Source organism: Fukomys damarensis, unplaced genomic scaffold (assembly GCF_012274545.1).
Source record: "Fukomys damarensis isolate Sample0158 unplaced genomic scaffold, DMR_v1.0_HiC HiC_scaffold_39, whole genome shotgun sequence".
Classification (NCBI taxonomy): domain Eukaryota; kingdom Metazoa; phylum Chordata; class Mammalia; order Rodentia; family Bathyergidae; genus Fukomys; species Fukomys damarensis.
Genome location: NW_022900951.1, coordinates 13,938,868 through 13,957,308, shown reverse-complemented (window position 1 = coordinate 13,957,308; position 18,441 = coordinate 13,938,868). Strand labels below are relative to the sequence as shown.

The 18,441-nt window shown below is 45.2% G+C and overlaps 1 protein-coding gene across 2 annotated transcripts in view; it reads left to right on the top strand.

The window, feature by feature from the left end:
* Rai2 (retinoic acid induced 2) overlaps positions 1–18,188 on the top strand; it is a 63,593-nt gene extending 45,405 nt beyond the window's left edge. Inside the window, exon 2 of one of the 2 annotated variants that reach the window (XM_010643646.3) lies at positions 16,216–18,188. In XM_010643646.3, coding sequence (XP_010641948.1) covers positions 16,240–17,829 — 1,590 coding nt within the window. In that variant the 5' untranslated portion in view covers positions 16,216–16,239 and the 3' untranslated portion in view covers positions 17,830–18,188. The remainder of the gene's footprint in view (positions 1–16,215) is intronic. The other variant, XM_010643645.3, reaches the window with a different exon arrangement.
* Positions 18,189–18,441: the final 253 nt, after the last annotated feature.

Genomic DNA, 18,441 nt, shown 5'->3' with positions numbered 1-18,441 from the left:
CCTGTGAAGGCCTCGAAGACAGGAACTGTTTCTGCCCACTCCAAGCAGCCCACTCCTTTTGGGCAACAGACAGTGCCGACTTTAAACCCTAGCCAGGGATACTGCTGCCTGAGTAATGCACTGAAAGACTGTAAATGCTTTCCTTCATCTCTATTGAAGTGAACGACAGAGAGAGAGAGAGAGAGAGAGAGAGAGAGAGAGAGAGAGAGGCAGTCAGTCAGGGAGGGGAATGGGGGAGCTAGCAAAGCTATGCAAACTAAGTGGCCTCTATTTTCCTCCCACTATTGACCTGAGGCCTCCTGCTCATTGGGGACTATGAAGACATTAAAATTGTGGACTGAGTTGTGAGAGAGAGAGAGAGAGAGAGAGAGAGAGAGAGAGAGAGAGAGGCAGTCAGTCAGGGAGGGGAATGGGGGAGCTAGCAAAGCTCTGCAAACTAAGTGGCCTCTATTTTCCTCCCACTATTGACCTGAGGCCTCCTGCTCATTGGGGCCTATGAAGACATTAAAATTGTGTTGACTGAGTTGGCAAACCTTTAGGGCACAAGGGCAATTGCTGAGGGGTGACTCTGAACACCCTTGGAAGAGCTGGACACTCTCCTAAATGTTCCAAACACCCCTGTGTCTTCCCTGAGCCCTCACTAGCCCTGAGCTCCAGCAACCCAGTCAGCTGGCCTGTCCCAGACACACTTATCCTTGTGTGCCTTTCCTCCAGTCCTGCACTTCTGGAAACCGCTCCTTCATTCTGCTGTCTCCTCTGCTGAAATCCTGCCAGTGTGGCAAGGTTCCGTTCACATGTGACCCGCAGCAATAAAGTTTTCATGATTGCAATTCACTGGGAAAAGAGCGGCGGTAGAACAGGTGAGGAAACAGAGGAATTGGCATGAATCCTGGTTTGAGGGCCCCCCTTGACTGTTAGAGGGAAACAGGTGGCTTCATTCCTATTTGGCCACTACATGTGTGTGTGTGTCTGCATTGTAAATACACTCACTGCAGAGGAACTCTGCCCCCTGAATAAAATAGGAAATAACACCTACAACCTTCATTGCCAACTAGCCAGATGTGATGCAGCCAGTCTCTTCCCCCCACCTTTGTATTGTTTATGCTGTATTAGCTCCAACCATGATTGTTGCTTTAAGATAAAAACAGTGGGTTTTTAGGAACTTCAAAAGATTCACCAGCCCCTGAAACTCTCCCAAGTGTGTCCTTCTGCTCTTGCCTCCAGGCAGAGGGTTGCTTTTGACAAAGCAGAATTCCAGAAAGAAGTCTTCCTGTTTAAAAGAGGAGCACTTCCCACCCATTTCTTCCTGCAGTATTTGTGTACTTCTTGGGTCGAGGTTATTATTATTATTAGTTTTAGGCAATGTGCAGTTGATGAAGTGAAGTAGTATTTATTTATTTATTGGTTTTTGGTCCCTGAGTTAGAACACAAGATCACTAGAAATGAAACTCCCTTTGTGACTCATCCCAGGAACATCTTGCATTCCAGCCAGCACAAATATAATTAAAAGAACTTTCTGGAGGGCCCCAGTTACATTTTAGCAAAGGAGCACATCAGCCAAGCTGACCATCTCTTGAACATATTGCTTTTGGAAAGATAGTCATCGCTGGCCTCCCCATGTGTCTGGTTCTTTATGAAATCTTGAGTCACACTCCTCACCAGCTGATTTGCCAGCCGTGTGCACACTGTTTGTGTAACTAGGTGTCTTCTTCATATGTGTCATAGAAGATGCCACCCATTGGGTGAAGTACCTGGTCATGGTGACCTAGGTTAGTGGCGGTTTAGGTATTCACATATTGTAACTTTCCAAGGCATGGCTGGTGTGGCAGATACTGTTGATGCCTTGTCATAACCCCTCAGGCTCATCTCTCTGTACTAAAGCCTGCTACTGCAAATACCTGTGGCTCTCCCTGAAAGTTTGCTATTCAGTTTTTGTCTCGGGAGTGCACTAGGCCTGCAGGCTTAGCTAGACAGAAGTGCCAAGGAATATACATATCCTCCAGGAGCAGCCTTTGACCAGTGGTGGAGAAGAGTTGGTGACCAACCACTCCAGCTTCCTAGCCACTCAGTTGGTGTAGCTCTGACAGTGTCTCCCAGCATTCTTCAGTGGAATAGAGCTCCAGTTGCCTGCAGTGGCAACTTACTTGATAAATTAGCATCCTTCCTTTCCTGTCTCACTGTTTCACCCCTCTGCTGGTGTTTTCTGGGGTCTTCCCCCAATAAACGATTTTCAGTCAAATCTTCACCTGAGGATCTTTCTATGGAAGCACTAAAGCTAAAATAACTAGCCAGTTGGGTTCACCAAAAGCCACCAGGCTCCCCCTCTTCACTTTCCTCACCATGTTCATCACTGGTTTCTCTGGTGACTGTAGCTCTGCAATAGCATCCTATAGTGGGGAGACTGTCCCTTGACAGCCTGTAAATTCTGTGTGGAAACCTAGTGAGGCAGAAACCAGAATTTCAGGAGGTAGCTAGTTTGCTAACAGGCTCCTGTACCGTAAGTTAAAGACAACTCTGGTTACTGCTAAAATCTCTGCACTTAGGAGGCACACACTCAGGCAGTTCCTTTTGCGTAAGCAATAAATGTTTGCTGATTGAGTCTCTAAAGGAATGAATAGTTGACTCACATCCAGTCTTTTCTTACCCCTAAGTTTAAGAGTCAAGAGTCGAGGTTGTCTCAGTCACTTTTCTCATTGCTGGGATACAATAGGCAACACCCACAACTTAAAGGAGAGATATATTTTGGCTCATGGTTATAGGCCATAGTTGGTGGGCTCCAAGGCAGGACTGCATGGCAGAGGGTCATGGCTGGAAGAAATCTGCTCACATTTGCTCATGTCATGGTGGTAGGGAAGCAGAGAGAGTAAAAGGAGGAGGATGGAAGATAAACTCTTCCGGATCACATCCCCAGTGACCTGCCTCCTTTGACCTGGCTTCACCTCACCTCACATTTAGCTATAAGCCCCCAGAAGCCAATCAGCTTCCAAAAGCCCCACCTCTGAGTGCATGAGGCCCTTGGGGGACATCTAGATGTAAGCTATTCAGGTGCTTTATGATGGAGCCAGTAAACCTAATCACAGTTGTACACTCTTGTCTCTATGGAGAGATGTCAGACAGGAAGGTTCTTCTCCATGATTGGGATTTGCAACCCCTCAATTAAGAGTTTCATTTCTTGGTACATAGCTTTATCCCTGACTGGATCATGCTTATTATACCATTAAAGGAAACATAATACGTATGTCTTATCAGTCATACACCTTATTGAGAATGAGTTACCCACCTTTCTGGCAAACCCAGTTTTGATGGGAGGAAATCCAATTCTGAATACCCAAGGGGGAGCAGGGTCTGAAGTAGGCAAAAATGAAGATCAGACACCAAAAGAACATAAATTTACATTATTTTGTCAGTTTTTAGTTTTTATTAGTGCATGTTTGCAGTACATAATGGTTACATTTCTTGTAGGAACTCAGCACATGTACATAACACATCTCAATTCTTTTTTCATCCCCTTCTTCTCCCCTCCCTCCATCTCTTTATCCCACTTCCCATTTGAAAAAAATCTCCCTGTTCCTATTTTTTTTTTTTGGTAATGGGGATTGAACTCGGGTCCTTGTGCTTGCAAGGCAGGCCACCGAACTGCTGAGCTAAATCCCCGGCCCATGTTCCTATCTTTTATTTTGCTCTTTATTTACATTTTGGGTTTCTCATATAAGAGAAACTACGTGATACTTAAGCTTGTGTGTCTGATTTATTTCACTTAACATTATACTTTCAGCATGTATCCACTTTGTAACAAATAACCTTATCCCTCTTTATGGCAGAGTAGTACTCCACTGTGTGTGAATACCACATTCTCTGTTTCTACTCACCTTTTAATGGACCTATAGGCTGCTTTCAATACTTAGCTATTATGAATTGTGCTGCTAGAAAGAATCAACAACTGGGATCTCATCTTATTAAAAAGCTTCTGTACTGCAAAAGAAACCATCAACAGAACTAAGAGACAACCTACAATGTGGGAAAAAAATTTTTAGCAGCTGCTCCTCAGAAAAAGGACTATTATCTAGAATATATAAAGAACTCAAAACAATCAGCCCCCCCAAATATAAAGACCCGATTCAAAAACGGGCATCTGAAATGAACAGACATTTCTCAGACAAAGAAGTAAAAGCAGCAAGAAAATATATGAAAAAATGTTCCACATCACTGGTCATTCGAGAGATACAGATGAAAACAACACTGAGATTCCACCTCACCCCACAAAGAATGGCTGCTATCAAGAAATCACTCAATAACAAATGTTGGCGGGGTTGTGGGGAGAAAGGAACCCTTCTCCATTGTTGGTGGGAGTGCAGACTGGTGTGACCATTTTGGAAATCAATATGGAAATACCTCAAAGAGCTGGGACTAGAGATTCCATTTGACCCAGCCATCCCTCCGCTGGGTATCTTTCCAAAGGAATTAAAAGAATCATAACACAGTGATATATGTGCACCTATGTTTATAGCGGCACAGTTTGTAATAGCTAAAACTTGGAAACAGCCCATTTGCCCATCAGTTGGAGACTGGAAAAAGAAGATGCTATTTTTAAAAAGTTGGAAAAATTCTGCCAAAATATGGACCAGTGTCTGTATGTACCTGTAGTATCTGTACTTGTAAATAATGTTTTATTTTTCAACATGTTCTCACTGTGCTGAGAATCTCTAATCTCACCTCCTCCTCTGCTGCACCTTGCAGCAACCAAGTTGTCGCAGCCCAAAAGTACCAATGTGTCAATTGGAGAACTTGTGGCCAATGGAGGAGCTCTCATGCCATGTTTTCTTACAGCTTTCCTCAGTTTCTCTGTATTATACCACTTTTATGGTTGAGCACCCTCTCATTGGGACATATACATACTTTTAAATCTTTTTTCCTTCCACTTCGGCCTAGTTATCTCAGAAAATCTCCTTGCTTTCTCTTTCCCTCTTATCCTTATTCTTTCTGTCCTCTTCCAATTTTCACTTGTCTCTGTGGGAAAATGACCCTAATCACCACTGATACGTAGGAGGGGAGCGCTACCCAGGCCCTTGCCAGAGAAAGAAAACTGAAAGATGTGCAGTTCAATTATATATAGTCAAAAGGCAGTAACTTCAGAACCTTGGAAGTGCTCACGAGTCCATATGCCAGGGGCATAGCGCTGTAGGTACTCTTCCTCCTCTCAAGCTCTCCATTCTGAATGAGAAATCGACTCTTTTGTATTTAAATCACAGTTTTCCTACCATCTTTAGATTCTCATATTACAACAGCATTGTCCTCTGTTTTCACTGCATGTTTCAGCTATGTTGGGGGATAAGTAAGTTTCGGGCCTGGCCTGGAAACTCCACCATCAGGTGTATCACTAATTCTATGGCAAGTGCCTGCCCAGTTCCTAGCAGCTGACTTTGACATGAACAGTTGAACAAACAGGATTATAAATGTGCAAACTGGTTCAGATGCCAAAGGAGTGTTTGTGACGTTACTCGACATGGTCAAAGGAAATATGGCCAATGGGTTTGGCGAGGAAGGCAATGATGTACCGTAGCAACGAGGTTGATGATGATGATGATGGTAATAAGAATGATGAAGATGAAGACAATGACAACAGCCATAGCTATAGTGGCACGTATGATAGTTACAGGGATTATGGAGCCAATGATGATGACAACAAGGATCATAACAATAGCCTTGATTTACTGCCCATTTTCCATGTGTCAGGCACTCCACCAAGTACTTTAAGTATATCCCTTAATCCTTATAACCACCTCATGTGATAGAGATTTTTTAAATTCTCATCTTGCACAGAGGGAAATTGAGGCTTCAACTAACTGGCCCAAGGTCCCACAACTAGCAAAGATGGCAGAACTGAAATTTAAAGCTGGCCCTGTCTGAGTTCAAGACTTCTTCTCCTACACACTTTCACAGGATCCCAGCATCCATGGTGAGTGGGCGCTAACTTCATGCTAATAGTTGGTGAGGCGCTACTGGGCATTAGGAGAAGTGGAAAATCTGAAATCCAGTCCTTTGTACTTTAGAATTCTGTACCCCTTCCTTCCAGTGACCCCTCCGAGGGTCTATTTCTGGCACACTGGTCTCTGGAAAATGTCCTGCTAATGACACGGGATTATAAACAGTCTTTTTCCCAGAGCAAAAAATTTAACCTTTGTATCTCAACCCAATTAGAAGTATTTTCTCTTCCAGAGGCAGGTTTTCCCCTTCTTTGTTCCAAGTTTAAGAGACTTCTTTGTTGCCAGAAGAACTTTCCCCAAACCTAGTTCTTCAAGATCATAGTCTCTGGCTGAGTCCTTACATGTGACTTGTGTTCCTACAGGATGTCACTCCTCTGACGCCAACATCAGAGGGTATTTTGGGTCTGGGTGTCAAGTGGAAAGCTGTAGGGTCTTGGCCGAATGCAGGGACAGGCACTGGCTGACTCACAAAGTCCACTGTCCAGGGGAGCATCCTTGCCACCACCACCAGCTCTTCCTAATTGCCCCCCTGTGATGCTGGAGTATGCCTCTCACCTCTCCCCAAGCTTCACCGAAACTTGAGGGGGATATTTCTTTCCTTTTAGCATTGGAAAAAGCCCCCTCTGGAAGATAAACATTATTTTTCTCTGTCTTAGAAAAGGTCTTGCACTAAGATGGTCTCCTACAGCTATCTAGGGACTGACATTCTTCCTTTAGAATAGATACTTACTCCTTGTGACAGTTAAGCTTTAATTTCAACTTGCCTGGATTAAGAGACACCTGGAGAGATGACTGGATCATAGACTCATCTGTGCATTAATCTATTGATGTTCATAGCTGAATGTTCCCTTAGGAGCTGGGGATCAGTTGTAGGAGGTAGGTCACTCAGAGCATGTCATTAGAGGGCATATCTCTTGCTGGCATTCTTCCCTGTTCTCTGCTTCCTATCAGCCATGAAATGAACAGCTTTGCCCCACCATGTCCTTCTGCCATGATATTTCTGCCATGGAGCTAGCTGGACCGAATCCTCCAAAACTGTGAATTAAAACCAAACTATCCTCCTTTAAATTGTTTGTGTTGAGTATTTTATCCAGCAACAAGAAACCCAATCAATATACTTTTTTACTTCTTCAAGAAATATGGACCTTTAAGGAGCCCTTATAAAAGCAGGTAACCCCGGGAAAATATGGATTTGGTCAATATCTTGAGATCCAAGCTGAGAGACAAGACAACACACCCTCAGAGAAAGGGATACCAGGGTGGAGAGATAGGAAGGTCTTTCCTGGCACACAGTAGGTACCCATATTATTTTTGAATGAATAAGTGAATCTAGTTCCCAACCCCACACTCAGGCCTGTGTGATCCCAGGGGCTATCATGAATATTTTGTAGGCAGGATAAAAGTAGTCAAGAGTAGGAAATGAGATCAGAAATACAGCGTCAACTGACGTCATCTACCAGAGAGAGTAAGGAGGCAGTGTGTCCTCTGCAGCCAGTCTACCAGATTTCTCTTGAGCTCTGGTAGAACCCTGGAACTCTGGAAAATCCTGAACTCTGGAAAATGGGGTCTGGGAGCCCTTGGCTTCCTCCCTCTAATTCTGCTTGACTGCCCACACCCACTTGTCCTTCTTGGCCCATAGTGGTTCCTCCTTAGGCAACGTGGGGAAGGTTCAATTTGACTTCTCAGCAAGGACCACTTGCTCTTGGAAAGACTAAGGCATAATCCATGTTACAGGAGAGGAATCTGGGTCTCAGGAGTATAAAGTGACTTTCCTACAGTCATGAAAAGTTCATATGGGTCTTGAATCTCTGACTTCTGTTTCAGTAGTTAACTATTAGGCATAACTGACTCGAGGGAGCTATTCTTTATTTATCAAGCTCTTTGCTTATCAAACTTTTTCATTAGTGCAAATTAAGCATACAGAATAATAGGCACAAGCAAATGACATACTTTATTTCTAGTCTTCTGTTCCCACCTGGTCTTTCCCTCCCTTCTCCCCTCCATTCCGTCCCTCTTCTCTAACAGTCTCCCTTCTACTTTCATGTCATTTTTTCCTTTTTAGATTTCACATATGAGAGGAAATATGTGATGGTTACTTTCTGAATGGCTAATTTTGCTTAACATGATGTATTGGTCAGATTTCTGTTGCTGGGACAAAATACCTAACATACATAATTTAAGGAGTAAAGTTTTATTTAAACTAATTGTTTCAGAGGTTTTAGTCCATGGTTGACTGGCTTGAAGGCAGAAATGTGGTGGAAGGGAGTGGCAATGGGAAGCAGAGAGACAGGGGTATTAGCCAGAGAAGAAGGGGCCAAGAACCAAGGTCACACCTCCAAGACCTATTCAGGCACACGCAGAAGGGTGTCCTACTAATCTCCTAGGAATCTCTTAAGCCATTTAAATTGATAATCAAGATTAACCATCACACATGATTCCATTTATTCTTCTTTTGGGTTTAATGATATTCCTTTGTGTATAACTACCATATTTTCTTTATTCATTCATCCATTGATGAGCACCTAGGCTGTTCATCAAATGCTTTTTGACATTTAAATCACTGAACCAAAATATTTCACTTTTGGTATTATTTAGGTCCTGGTTATCATAGTGCTGCTCTAATGCTAGCCGGTTGACTTTGTGGTCAGTGTGTCACAGTCAAGTACTCCTTAATGTCCTCTGACATTTCAAATGAAGGCAATTGTTCAGGTACTATGCTTTTGAGGAAATAACACATGCAGTGGAGTCTGTATATTCTGTGCTTGGTGAATTTGAACAAGTCGCTTGACTCTGCGCCTCAGCTTCCTACTCTGCAAAACAGCAGGGGTGGCCTAGGCCTTATTCAGGCAGGGGGACCCTGGAAATATCACTGGGACCTGAGAATATCTGAGTAAGTAATGCTTTCATTTTTACACTCCTATCAGAAAATCCTCTCAGTACACACATACACACAGTTATATATGTCTTTTACATTTATTTACTACATGCAACACAAAAGGAGAAAAATAAGAATGAAATGGTAAAATTAACATAAATAAATGTTATGGCATCTGAAGGCATGACCTTACCTCCTCTCACTGCGGAGATCTTGAAGCCCCTGGTGTCAATGACCATTTGATGATGCTGGGCCCCACCTCTTCCACTTTTCACCAGTATCAGATCAGATCTAATGTTTGCTCTGTGTCCTCACTGACAGGCTGTCCCCGTAGCTACTGCACATCCTCACAAAGGTTTGTTTCAGTTGAAAGCCATGTAGCTACCACTGTTTTAATAAATTAAGCAGTGTATTGGGGAACTCATTTCTAAAACTAATTTGAGTAGTCATACCCAAAGGAGGCTGTGTGGATCTCTAGATGTGAAAGGCAATCAACCATAAGGCAGGTGACTATTTTGTGTATTCTCCATATTTTAACCAATTTGGGAATACATTCATGTGGTAATTATGTTCATAGCTTCGGTAAAAAGGTCCTGTGCTGATGTTTAAAGCTCGAAAATTTAATCACTGGGGCAAGTAATTGACAATTATTATACCCTATAGGGAGAGAAAAGCATTTTTTACCCAGTTGGAATTACTTCTTATACAGTGCATCCTAGGTTTTGAATGTCAAAATCTTATTATTGTATTAAAGAACAGAAATCATGCTTTCCCTATTTGACTCCTAGTGAATGGCTGGTGAGTTTTGTGCAGAAATAGGTCAAGCATTGAGGGTGTGGCTTAAGTACTGTATCAAAAGTAGACTCAGAATAATAGTGTGGATGGAAGGGGACAGAATTCTTAGTAGAAGGATCTAGGAAATCACCCTTGCAGGATGGAGAAACATCTCACCTCATCCCTGGGATGAGAACATAGGGAGACACTGTGAGGGCCAGGGGAGAAGTTGAGGGAGTTTGGAATCTTCATTGTCTCAGTCTTTTCTGTGCAGTAAGAAGGAAGATCGGTTACTAAGAAGTTTGGATCATCAGCTGCTTTGTTCTCTGGCCTTTTGATTGGAGTTCGTTCCCAGCCTGACTGTACATTATAATCACTGGAAGAATTTTTTTAAAACTCCAGGGCTCAAGCTTCTTCCCAGAATAATTAAACCAGTCTTAGGAGTGGGACCTAGGCATTGGGTTCTTCGTTGTTGTTGTTGTTTAGTTTTTGTTTTTTGAGACAGGGTCTCACTATGTAGTTCAGGCTGGTCTTCAACTCATTATGTAGCCCAGGATGATCTCGAACTTGCAGCGAGCCTCCTGCCTCAGCCTCCCAAGTGCTGAGATGACAGGCATGTGCCACCATGCCTGGAGGCATTGGTATTTCTTAAAACTCCCAGGAAATTCTAACTTCTAGCCTAGCTTGAGAATCAGTGGTAGATCAGGGCTTCTCAGACTTTAAAATCTTGTTGAGATGCAAAGTGTGACTCTGGGTCTGGGGTGTGGCCCCAGACTCTGCATTTCCAACAAGTACCTGGGTGATGCAGCTTCTCCGAGAAGCCCATTTTCAGAAACAAGGACATTGACAATCCAGTTTTTTGACCAGAAATAATTTATGATTATGCCACAAGTAACATCATAACCACCTTAGTTTGTGCAAGCAGCTCTGTGGTGTTTGAACAATGACAAAATCCACCAACATTGTGGTTCTTAGAGCATGACCCTGTCATTACTGACACATGACAATCATTTAAAGAGTGATTATTTTAGGAAGGAAGCAGCTTATTTTATGGTACTGGGGATTGAACCCAGGGCCTTAGGTCTAAGCTACATCACCATCCCTTAAAAAAACAAAATTTTTTAAAGAAATTTGAGACAGGGTCTTATGAAATCTCTAATTTGCCTGGGTTGGGTTCTCACTTGTAACCCTCCTGCCTCAGCCTTCCAGAGTACTGGCATTACAGGCATGTGCCACCACACTCAGTTTAAGAAACTTGTTTTGATAGGAAAATCTAGATGATATTTATTTTAGTGGCAGGGAAGAGCAGGTCACATCTTCAGCTTTTTGGAGATGGAGGGGGTCCAGCCATGCTCCTACAGAACACTTGTGTTGGGACAGAGGCCTAAGGAAGAGACTTCGAAGCCCATATCAGAGTGCCCTGCTCTGGGGTAGAATCTGCCCAATGTAGCCCAGATCACTAAGGTCGCTTCCCCTGACACTAACCATGCCTCCCCAGTGACTTCACTCCAGTTATCCAGTAATGGACTTCACAGAGCCTTCAGGCAACAATGGCCTCTGACTTGAGTTGCTATGACAAGCCTCTCCCACCTGCCCTCCGCACTGAGATAACCCCTCCTAAAGTGTTTGCTTAGAGATGCTTGAAGTTTTGGAATGGGGTCCTTGTGGCCATCTTTATAGTCAGCAATGCCTAGAGGATAAGGATGAAAATAGCAGCTCAGGGAGGCTCTTATATTCATTCATGCAACAATTCATCTAGAAAAGATTTCCTAAGCACCTGTGTCTTAGTTACTTTTCTTTTCTGACTGACACAAAATATTCAACACCCAAAGTTAAAGGAGTTAAAGGTTTATTTAGCTTGCCGTTTGTAGAGCTTTCAGCCCATAGTAGGCTGGCTCTAACACAGTGGCACATGGCAGAGGGGCGTCTCAGAGGAGAACAGCAGTTCATGGCACCCACACTTTAGCAAAAGCAACAAGAGACCTGTCCAGCTTCTTTCTGTCCCCCTGCTTTTCTTACTCTATCCAGGCTCCCGGGATTAGGGCGGTGCCAAAACAATCAGGGGGCTGATTTAGTAATCACCCACCCTTAATCCCAGCATTGCACTATGAATCAGTCACACACTGTAGATCCAGCCACCTCTGAAAAAGCCTCATCTAAAACTTAGGCTTTGGGAGGCTTTGGGAGGACATCTAGACCCAAACCATATCAGCCTATAGAATATGGGGGTGGTCAGGCTAGATAAGGTCAAGTTGGGGTCCTGTGGGAGCTCAGTAACAGTGGGGGAAGATCCCAGAGGAAGCAACTTTGGGGCTGAAACCCCAAAGTCTGCCAGTTGGCTAGGTGAAGACAGAGGCTAGACAGGGCTCCAGGCTGAGGGGCAGACCCTAGGAAGAGTGAGCCTCTGGTGTAATTAGATCTTTGCAGTACTTGTATGAGAAGTTTGGAGAATAATTTTGTGAGCCCTCAAGTCTCCTATCCCAGACATCCCTTCCCTACTTCACATCTACCCTAGACCCTGAGGCTTTTCTCCAAAGTCTCCATCTGGGGGGCCTGTGGGATACACTGGAGCAAAGTCCTAGCAACTGGCTGAGTGCGAAGAGATTAAAGATCTCCAACAACCTACAGAGCCAGATCACCAACACTGCCATTATTTACTGACTCCAACCCCACACCTAGTGATAAGAGGCACAAGAGGAATGGATGGGAGACTGCATTTAAACCCATTCCAAATCATGTTTTGCAAAACTCAAAATGTTTCTTACATCTCTGAAGAGGATCACACTCCATGTGCTTGAGCATTCGTCTGTGGCTCCTGCAATGCTCCTTGATCCGAAGAGGCCCTCAGCCTACCCCTGCCCACACTAATCAGTAGCTTGGCTGAGCAGGGAGGATGGGCCTCTGCCTTCTCTCTAGTCATTAGCTGGCTTCTCGGCTCATCCTCAGGGAGAGAGACTTGCCCTTTGAACCATCAATTCATGAGCTGATTTTTATTCTCCAAGCGTAGCTGAGACGTTGGGTAGCAGCTCCTGCAACAGCAATGCCCACAGCACCCGCACTATATGCGCAGACCCCCTTGGCTGCAGACTCAGAGTTGGAGGGGGGATGCCTGCTGGAAGGTTGAACACTGAGGAGATGGGGTGCTGAGAGGAAGAAGGAAAGAGGCTTTCTGGGAGGTGGAAGGGTGCATAATGGAAGCAGAGATCACATTTCCTCATCTAGCTACTGCTGTGGACAGCACTGTACCTGGTAGGGATGAGGTGCTCACAAGCCTGTACCCATGGCCAGTGGTCCTCCAGGGAAGGGAACACCTTTGGCCAGGGGCTATTAGGTTGGAAGATATGGAAGGGATTTTTTGGAGAGAGGCTTCCTTTCCTTTTTTTCTCATATTAAGTTTATTGGTGCATTTTAAGGATACATTATGATGACACTCATCATTGGGAATTTGTACCTGTACATGATATATCTTGGTTCTTCTTTTTCCCCTGCCCTCTCTTCAACCCCTCCACCCCTCCCTATTTATAAAGACTGTTTTCGTTTTTTCTCCATCTTTTCTCATCACTTTTTTCTTTCCCTTCTTTATGAGACTTCCTTTCCCTTTGCTCCTGAGGCATTGCATACTGTTCCCCTCTACCTGCAGTGACGACGGGACTGATGAGACTCGTGGTAGAGGAAAAAGAATGATCAACATTGCCATGAATTTAGTGGAAAGGACCTGGCATCCACTTTGAAGAAATCTTGCACTCAAGTGTTCTTTCTTGCAGGCCTCTGTGGGCATATGCATTCCATATAGAAGGGGAGGCTGGGGGAACCGCTTTTGCCAGGAAACAAAATACAAGGAGAGGTGTAGTCCCCACAGGTCCCACGAGGGAAACGGAGCCTAGGGTTGGCCTTGAACTCTACTCCTAGCTTCAGTGCACCTTTAAGCTAGTTATTTAATTTCCCTGTGGAATTAGTTTCTCCCTCAACGAAATGGACATAATTCTAGGTCGCTGGGGTAGGGTCATTCTGAGGACTGAATGAGGTAGTGCATAGGGAGTTCTCAGAAGAAAGCCCGAGTTTCAGCTCTTGACATCTGTGGGCGGAGCAGAGGCCTATGGCCTCCTCACCCTGGCAGGGTCCTGTCCTCACACCTGAGGAGGTTCTGGGGAGTTAGCAGTCCTAGATCAGGGCCAGGCAGGAAGAAGAGTGAGGTTTCTCAGGAACCAATGCGAGCTGGCACCTAAGCTGAAAGGTGTGTGTGAGGAACAGGTGGAGGAGACGCCCAGAAGTTTTCCTTCTCTCCCTTGGAAGGGGGGTGAGCAAAGCAGTCAGGGAGAGAGGGAAGCTGCCATTTCTGGAAGGGCAGACAGATGTAACCATCATGAGCAAGCAGTCACACAGTTGAATAATCTTAATCATGCAGGAAGCCTGAAGATGAAACAGAGCACGTCTTGACTTCTGCTGGGTTGCCATACAATTCACCTTGGATGGGTAGTCACGGGTATCTTCTCTGACTATTGCTGTTCTTTTCCTCTTTGGTCCCACCTCAGCTTCCCTTCTGCTTTTTCTCATCATTTTTTAGAATGGCCACAATGAGGGACAGGTCAGAACCTTGTAGAAGACTCCTTTGTCCTACAGGCCTTTACAAGGCTGCATGCAAGTGCCACCAAGAGGTGTCCTGCTGCTGTTGCTGCCTCTCCCGGCTTCTCTTATGCCTTCTCATGCTAGCACACTGCTGTCTGATCAAAGACGCATGCCTTCACCAGACTCTAAATCGCCATGAAAGCTGGAACTTTGTCTCTGTCACTCATCACTTCAACTCTAGCCCTCAGCAAAGTGCTGGCATGCAGTGGACATTTGGCAAATGACTTGGTTGGATGAGTGAATGAATGCACACATGTGTGGATGAATAATGTATTGGAGGCACGGTGTTTTCTGAGGTGAATCAAAGCACACTCATCTCATGAAGAACCAAGCCCTTCAGCTGGGGCAAGCCCTCTCAGCCTCTCTGGGGCCAGGCTGCCCCCCAGCTCTGCCCTAAGGGGATTACTGCCCAGCATACCGGGTCATCATGTGGTTTCCAAAGGGCACACTTCCCATAAGGAGACAGGCTCTTTTGGAGGCACTGCAGTGTGCCCTGCCAAGAACAAGGCCCGCCAGTCACTCTCCACAAAGTTGTTTGCACAGTATCCTTCCCCTCTCCCTCCCCTCCTCCTGCCTCAGAGAAATTCCTTGTTCATTGCATTTGACACATTTTGATTGCCTGGAAATATCAGAGTTGTTCATTTGTTAAAGCTGCTTTCTTATAGTGAGATATTATTTGCTTATTTTTAAACCCATGCTATGCTGGGCTACCTCTCTTTCTTGCTTGGGTGATTGTGTTGGTACTTTGGGGGAGAGGAGAGGAAGACAAGATGACCGCAGGACTAAAGTCTACACAGCTGAGACAGGTGAGATCAAGAATCTGAGTTGCCCCAGGCCTGCCCAGTGAAACTGAAGATTATTGAATTATTATTGAGCCCAACAAGACTCCAGCCCTGCACAGATCCCTGGGTTAGACATGGTGCCTGCCTTCTCCATGGTAACAAGGCTAAATATGGACGTGTTTCCATGGAGAGTCATATCGCAGCTGCAGCCCTGCTTCCTCCAGGAAGCACACGCGCTGGGTTCCTTTGGCCTCTCAGGAGGTCACCAGGGACCTTCATGAGGTTCCATGGACAGCAGCAAAACATTTCTCACCTTTGAGAATTTAGTTTCCAACAAGCATTCCATTTTTCCACCCAGCCCTAGACTCATCAACATCCCCTCCTCTTGGTAGGTAGATGTTACGAGAGGTCACAAGTCACACAGATGAGCCGATTCAGAAAGTGAAACTGGACCTGATGGCCATTCATGCAAGCCATCCTATCTTCGTCTTGCTCCAAGGAATGGATTTTCCTGTTATCAGGAGGAAAACAGATAGCACTGGTCAGAGGGAAGCAGCCAGACAACTGTAACAACCCTTGTGTAAAGGCGCTGTTCTTCTGCTCATCAAACCACTGTTGGAAGAATATTGCTACAGTTTTTGACTTTCTGAAAATTTCCATAATTTTTAAATAATTCCATAATTATTGCTACAAAGAATTTTTTAGTGCTCCTTTCCATATTCATAGAATATTCAAATGTGAGAAGGTTTTATTTTCCCTTAAGGGAAAGTAAGTTTTTAGCTCCTTATTTGAATTTGAACACGTCAAGTCTTTGCATATCTGTCTGACATAGCAATGTGGAATGAAACTTGGTCTCTGTTGAAAGATAAACATTTAAGCTGAGTATTAGGCTTAGAAATACCCTGTTTAACATCACTTGGCTACTTAGAGATTACATCATCTGTGTTTAGAGCCTAATTGTCTGTTAAATTGTGGCTCTCCAAGTACAGCTGACCACATGGGTGTGTTCATGTTTATTAGGAAATATCTATAATGTATATTTATGCATGGGGAGCTGGGTTATGCTTCCCGCTTAACTAAGATATGGAAACTTTTTAAAGATGTGGAAAGAGCTCTTAATGCAATTATAAATAGTCTCTTAAGGAAGATTGATGTCGTGTGTTCTGTGTTATAGGCCAAGTGGCATCAGAGCCAAGTGATGGACGACCTGCAGTCCCAGAACCTCTCCATGGACATGACTGAGTCCCCTCCCACCTTGGCCAATAACAGACTGGAGAACAGCATGGCCCAGCTGATCACCACAGAGGCCTGGAACATCAACTCCACCGACTTGGTCAAGAAGGCCCTGGTGACCGTGCCAGCCCCATCCATTCTGAATCCCCCTTCTGAGTCCCAGAGTGGCATGGCTCTAAAAGTGGCAGCTACCGTGCTGCAGCCCCTGTGTCTCGGGGAGAGTCCAGTGGTAATGCCCATTCACATGCAGGTGGAGGGGAGCTCGGCACCAGAGCTCAACCCCAATGGTAATGCCACCTACGTCATGACCACGCAGGGCCCTGTGCAGCTGCCTGTGGTGCTGGAGCAGCACGTGTTCCAGCACCTCAATTCCCCTCTGGTCCTGCCACAGGAGGCCCCATGCTCCTCCAATGCCATCCACAACAACCTCTTCCAGGGGGCCGAGGACTCCGAGGCCCAGCCCCAGCTCCTGGACCTGAGGATCCCCAGCCAGCCGCAGGAGCCCACATTGCCATTTGAAGCTGTGCTCCAGAATTTGTTCCCCTCCCAGGGCTCTCTCGGTCCCCCACCCTGTCAGCCTCCTCCTAGCTATGCCCCAGTGCCACCACAGCCCTTTAACTCCCCCTTGTCCCCCCTGGTCCCACCAGCCACCCTCTTGGTGCCCTACCCTGTGATCGTCCCCTTACCAGTGCCAGTGCCCATCCCCATCCCCATCCCAGTGCCTCAGAGTTCTGAATCCAAGTTCAGTCCCAGTTTCCCCAAGCCACCATCTTCCTTCAACCTGCACTCTTTTAAGGGGACCCAGACCCCTCTGGAAAAGGATGAACTAAAGCCCTTAGATATCCTCCAACCGAGGGAGTATTTCCAACTCAGCCGCCACACGGTCATCAAGATGGGGAGTGAGAATGAGGCTCTGGATCTTTCCATGAAGTCAGTGCCCTGGCTCAAGGCTGGTGAGGTCAATCTGCCAATCTTCCAGGAAGATGCAGCCCTAGACCTGTCACTGGCAACCCACCGGAAGTCTGAGCCTCCCCCTGAGACACCGTATGACAACACTGAGTCAGGGCACAGCCCAGGTCAGACCGTGATGGAGAAACTTCCCAGTGGCACAGAAGTGCCCTTTACCCCTGGTGCGCCCCGCGAGGCCTCTGCCCTGCTGGATAGCCACATGGGCAGCAGCAGTACTGCTGAGATGGTCAGCCAGCCCAGCCAGCCCAGCAGCGAGGTCAAGGCTGAGAATAACATCGAGATTGGCAGCGAGTCCCAGGCAGCTAAGGTCATCGTTTCGGTTGAAGATGCTGTGCCTACCATCTTCTGTGGAAAGATCAAAGGCCTCTCGGGGGTATCCACCAAAAACTTCTCCTTCAAAAGAGAAGACTCTGTGCTTCAGGGCTACGACATCAACAGCCAAGGAGAAGACTCCATGGGAAATGCGGAGCCCCTTAGGAAACCCATCAAAAACCGGAGCATAAAGTTAAAGAAAGTGAACTCCCAGGAAATACACATGCTCCCAATCAAAAAACAAAGGCTGGCCACCTTTTTTCCAAGAAAGTAAATAATGGCTTTTTAAAATTTTTATGATTATAACATGGGGAAAGGTGCATTGGTTTTTTAAAAAGGCATTTAAAACAAATTATCTTTGTTAATTATTTGGGGAAGTAGATGGGAAATGGAAAAGTGAATTGGCTCTAGAGGCCCTGTAAGCTAGTATCGTTTTCTTTTTTAATTTTTGACTTTTCACAAAGGAGTAAATAAGAGCAACCTATTTTTCAAGCAGATTGCACATTTTTTGCAGCTTTAATGGAATATTGGGTGAATCAGAGGGGTAAAAAAGCTATTTTCATTGCCACAAAGTGCTTTGATGATGTAATACCTAATAAAGGGTAGGATAAATATTTCACAATAAATGTTTGTTTGCACTAATTGGTTGCAGTATTCTGTCATTTATAAAATGTGCATTCCTTAACTGGCATGATTGGGCCAAAACTCCTGCTTTGTAAAGAGTTGTAAGTTATCTGTGTCTAGTGATCTAAGCTCTTCAACTAGAGTGGGGACTATTGCCCTATGCCTGCATAAAAGGCAGATTAAGAATGTGTATAACCTTGAGCAAGTTGCTTCCCCTTCTAGGCTTTGGGGGTTTAAGGAGCAGGGAGGTGAGTTTCAAGAA